At 52.6% G+C, this 4467-nt stretch overlaps 1 protein-coding gene across 2 annotated transcripts in view; it reads left to right on the top strand.

The window, feature by feature from the left end:
- The window catches only part of ZFAND2A (zinc finger, AN1-type domain 2A), a 7479-nt gene extending 5644 nt beyond the window's left edge, over nt 1-1835 (top strand). Inside the window, exons 5-6 of one of the 2 annotated variants that reach the window (XM_011956944.1) lie at nt 840-991; nt 1727-1835. In XM_011956944.1, the coding sequence (XP_011812334.1) occupies nt 840-991; nt 1727-1835 (261 nt within the window). Of the gene's footprint in view, nt 1-839; nt 1155-1726 lie in introns of those variants that run through there. The other variant, XM_011956945.1, reaches the window with a different exon arrangement.
- Nucleotides 1836-4467: the final 2632 nt, after the last annotated feature.

The raw sequence follows: 4467 nt of genomic DNA, 5'->3' as shown, positions 1-4467 counted from the left end.
TAGCCAGGATGGTCTCGATCTCCTGACCTCGTGATCCGCCCATCTCGGCCTCCCAAAGTGCTGGGATTACAGACTTGAGCCACCGCGCCCGGCCTTTTTTTTTTTTTTTAAAGGGACAAAGTCTTGCTCTGTTGCCCAGGCTGGAGTGCAGTGGCCTGAGGTTGCTCATTGCAACCTCTGCGTCCCGGATTCTAGCAATTCTCCTGCCTCAGCCTTCCAAATAGTTGGAATTACAGGCACACACTGCTATGCCTGGCTAATTTTTTATATTTTAGTAGAGATGGGGTTTCACCATGTTGCCCAAGCTGGTCTCGAACTCCTGAGCTCAGGCAATTCAGCCGTGTTGGCTTCCCAAAGTGCTGGGATGATGGGCATGAGCCACCATGCCTGGCCCCATGTTCTTACCTGCACTGAGATGGTCGAATGAAATTTTGCATCTGTGCTCTGTGCAGACAGGAGCCATGTCTAGTTTAAATGTGAATGTTCTTACTGGGGACTGTTAAAAGAATTTCTTATTAAGGCCGGTACAGTGGCTCACACATGTATTCTTGGCACTTTGGGAGGCCAAGGTGGGAGGATTAGTTGAGGCTGAGTTTGAGACCAGCCTGAGCAACATGGGACGATCCCATGTCTACTAAAATAGACAAAATTAGCTGCACGTGGCGGTGCACACCTGCAGTACCAGGTACTACGGAGGCTGAAGCGGGAGAATCACGTGAGCCCAGGAGGCGGAGGTTGCAGTGAGCCGAGATCGAGCCACTGCACTCCAGCCTGGGCAACAGAGTGAGACCCTGTCTCCAAAAAAAGAACGACTTGTTGAAGTCACTTTGCTCTCTCAGATCTTTACGTACCGTTGCTCAAAAGAAGGCTGCAAGAAGAAAGAGATGCTGCAGATGGCATGTGTCCAGTGTCACGGCAACTTCTGTATCCAGCACAGACACCCTTTGGACCACAGCTGCAGACACGGGAGTCGCCCTACCGTCAAAGCCGGGTGAGAAGAGACTCAGCTGCGATGACTTGGAACACGCAGTAGCATGCGTGGAAGCAGCTTGCACTCTAGTGGGAGGCGGCGCCCTGTCGAGCACCGTCCCGCACTGACTGCTGACCTTGTTTGTTGAGGGAGATGGGACTATAATAAAGGTGAATGGTAAAGTCGATTCTGGTGGTTCTCATTTCCCATTACTGCCGTCACCAAGTACTACAAACGGGGTGGCTCACACCACAGAAATCGGTTCTTTCACATTTCTGGGGGCTGGAAGTCCAGGCGCAGGGTGTCGGCAGCGCTGGCCCCTTCTGAGGCCTGTGGGGAGCATCGGCTGCATCCCCCCAGCATCTCAGGGCTCACTGATGCACAACCCCCATCTCCTTCATCTTCACACGCCATTCTGTTTGTGTCCTGACTTCCCCTTTTTGTAAGGATGCTGGTCATGTGATCCCACACTTGTGATCCCTTAAAGACTCACGACCTCTGGAAAGACCCTGTCTCCACAGAAGGTCACACTCTGAGGTACCGAGTCTAGGGCTCCAGCGTGTCTTGTGGGGACGTGATTCAACCCGTAATGCTAATATTTGTCAAATTGGGAGGCATCTGCATCTGCTAAACTGTTGCACCTGGTGGTGTCCGTGTCCATCCCTGGGCCGGGTCGGTGGTAGTTGCTTACCTGCAGGAAGCCGTGTGGGTTCTTGCAGTCAGCACGTGGAGGCTGAGCTGACCCACCCTCTCTAGGTGTTCACCCATGACAGCCTCTGAATGCAAGCCGCCGGGAGATTTCCTTGCCCTGGCTCCTGGAGGGCTGGCCCAGCGACTCAGGTACTGCTTCACCCGGCTCATGTGAACACAGTCAGGTCTGCGTGGGATGCTGCAGCTCTTCCGTGGTGACCATGGAAAGGCTGCTGTGTGTAACTACAGTGTGACGCGGTGCTCCAGTGTTGTGACTTCGTCAGGATGGATGAAGGACACACGACTGGGGCCCCAAGTTACAAAAGCAGCTCACTCCACAAGCTCACAGCAGCAGCATCGTAGACCGGGTTTCTGAAACACCTTTCTGCCCTCCAAGATCTTCAGACCAACACTGCTGTGTCATCCAAGACAAACCTGAAGAGAGCTGTTCTTCGTTCTCTGTGGTGGGAAGTAGAGTGATGAGATCCTTCCCATCCGCGCTGCCGTGTGGGTTGTTTCTGCTCTAGGTAACTTCCGCACTCGGGTACCCCCGTACTTCTAATGGCAGGTAGCCTGAAACCTTGAAACTTTCCCATTGAAACACACAAATTAGGCTGGGCACGGTGCCCCACACCTGTAATCCCAGCACTTTGGGAGGGCAAGGTGGGTGGGTCACCTAAGGTCAGGAGTTCAAAACCAGCAAACACGAGACGGCTCACGTGTGCGTTCTTCACCATGTTGCCTCTGTAACGATGTGGCTCTCTGGCCGAGAAGTGGGGGAAGGACATCCACCTGCCTGGCGCTGTGGGTTCTTGTCCAGCGGTGGCCACAGGCACTACTCACATTCCCTGAGGCACAGCTGTGCCTGTTCCTGACCTCCAAGGGGTTGGGACTCGCTGTGTGAGAGAAGGTGTGTCTTCCTGGACCAATTGGCCCTGCCACAGCCAACTTCCTAAAAGAGGCACAGTTCAGGCACGGTGGCTCACACCTCTAATCCCAGCACTTGGGGAGGTGGAGGCAGGCGGATCACCTGAGGTCAGGAGTTGGAGACCAGCCTGGTCAACATGGTGAAACCCCGTCTCTACTAAAACAAAAATTAGCCAGGTGTGGTGGTGGCACACGCTTGTAATGCCAGCTACTCAGGAGGCTGTGGCAGGAGAATCACTTGAACCTGGGAGGCGGAGGTTGCGGTGAGCTGAGATTGTGCCACTGTACTCCAGCCTGGGAGACGGTGAGACTCAATCTCAAAAAAAAAAAAAAGCACATTTGTCAGCAGCCAGCCAGCCTGAGAGACAGCTGCTTTGCACCTGGATGTGATTTCAGCACCAACAAAGTTGCAAAATGCCACCTGTTGAAGATGGCTCTGTCCAGTGACGAAGCAGTGGAAACTTCCAGAAGTGACTTAAAACGACAGTGGCAGGATAGGGCTTCCTCAAGTACTGGAGAATACAGGAGACTGGGTTTGATAGGATTGAAGAGCAGAAAGCCAAAACAATGCAGGGGAGGGGAGGGAGGGTGGGGTGTGAGGTCCACAGTCCTGCGTGGCTTAGATGACAGATACACCCTTCGTGGCCTGACACTGTCCACCACTGTCTGATTTTGTGAAACGATGAACACGGGTAACATAAATACTGGTCTTAGGTTTATACTGACAGCCGCTATGCGCATCAAGAGTGCAGTGATTTCCTAGGGAACTTAGGGGGTGCTGGAATAAGGTGAAACAAAATGCCCCCGAGTTCCGTCCTGATCTAAACCGCCCTGGCCATCCAGATGTACCCACCAGGCATCCCGCTGAGACAGTTCACAAAAACAGGAGCCACTGCATTTTTTTTTTTTTTTTGGTTTCACCGTCTAAAAATGGAACAGGAAGGGTTTGTATTGTTTCCATTGTATAAAAAGGTGATCAGACCTGCAGTCGGGCAAAGAATGTTTCTGTCAATGACGGACCATGCGATGATGCTGTATTTTCTTTTTTTTTTTTTTTTTGAGACGGAGTCTCGCGCCCAGGCTGGAGTGCAGTGGCCGGATCTCAGCTCACTGCAAGCTCCGCCTCCTGGGTTTACGCCATTCTCCTGGCTCAGCGCCCCCAGTACAGGCGCCTGCCACCTCGCCCGGCTAGTTTTTTGTATTTTTTTTTTTTTTTTTTTTTTTTTTGAGACGGAGTCTCGCGCCCAGGCTGGAGTGCAGTGGCCGGATCTCAGCTCACTGCAAGCTCCGTCTCCGGGGTTCACGCCATTCTCCTGCCTCAGCCTCCCGAGTAGCTGGGACTACAGGCGCCCGCCATCTCGCCCAGCTAGTTTTTTGTATTTTAGTAGAGACGGGGTTTCACTGTGTTAGCCAGGATGGTCTCGATCTCCTGACCTCGTGATCCGCCCGTCTCGGCCTCCCAAAGTGCTGGGATTACAGGCTTGAGCCACCGCGCCCGGCCTAGTTTTTTGTATTTTTTAGTAGAGACGGGGTTTCACCGTGTTAGCCAGGATGGTCTCGATCTTCTGACCTCGTGATCCGCCCGTCTCGGCCTCCCTGATGCTGTATTTTCACTATAATTTTTTATTTCAATCTGTCACAAACTTGTTTGCTTTTATTACTTTTAATTGGCATAATTGTACATATTGATGGGGTACATTGTGGTATTTGGAGGAGTTTGAGACCAACCTGGGCAACATGGTGAAACCCCGTCCCCCCTAAAAATATAAACAGCCAGTCGCGGTGGTGGGCACCTGTAATCCCAGCTACTTGGGAGGCTGAGGCAGGAAGATTGCTTGGACCCGGGAGGCAGAGGTTGCAGGGAGCCGAGATCGCACCAT

Source organism: Colobus angolensis, unplaced genomic scaffold (assembly GCF_000951035.1).
Source record: "Colobus angolensis palliatus isolate OR3802 unplaced genomic scaffold, Cang.pa_1.0 Scaffold43, whole genome shotgun sequence".
NCBI lineage: Eukaryota > Metazoa > Chordata > Mammalia > Primates > Cercopithecidae > Colobus > Colobus angolensis.
The sequence above is the reverse complement of the archived record's forward strand: the minus strand, read 5'-3'. Positions and strand labels throughout refer to the sequence as shown.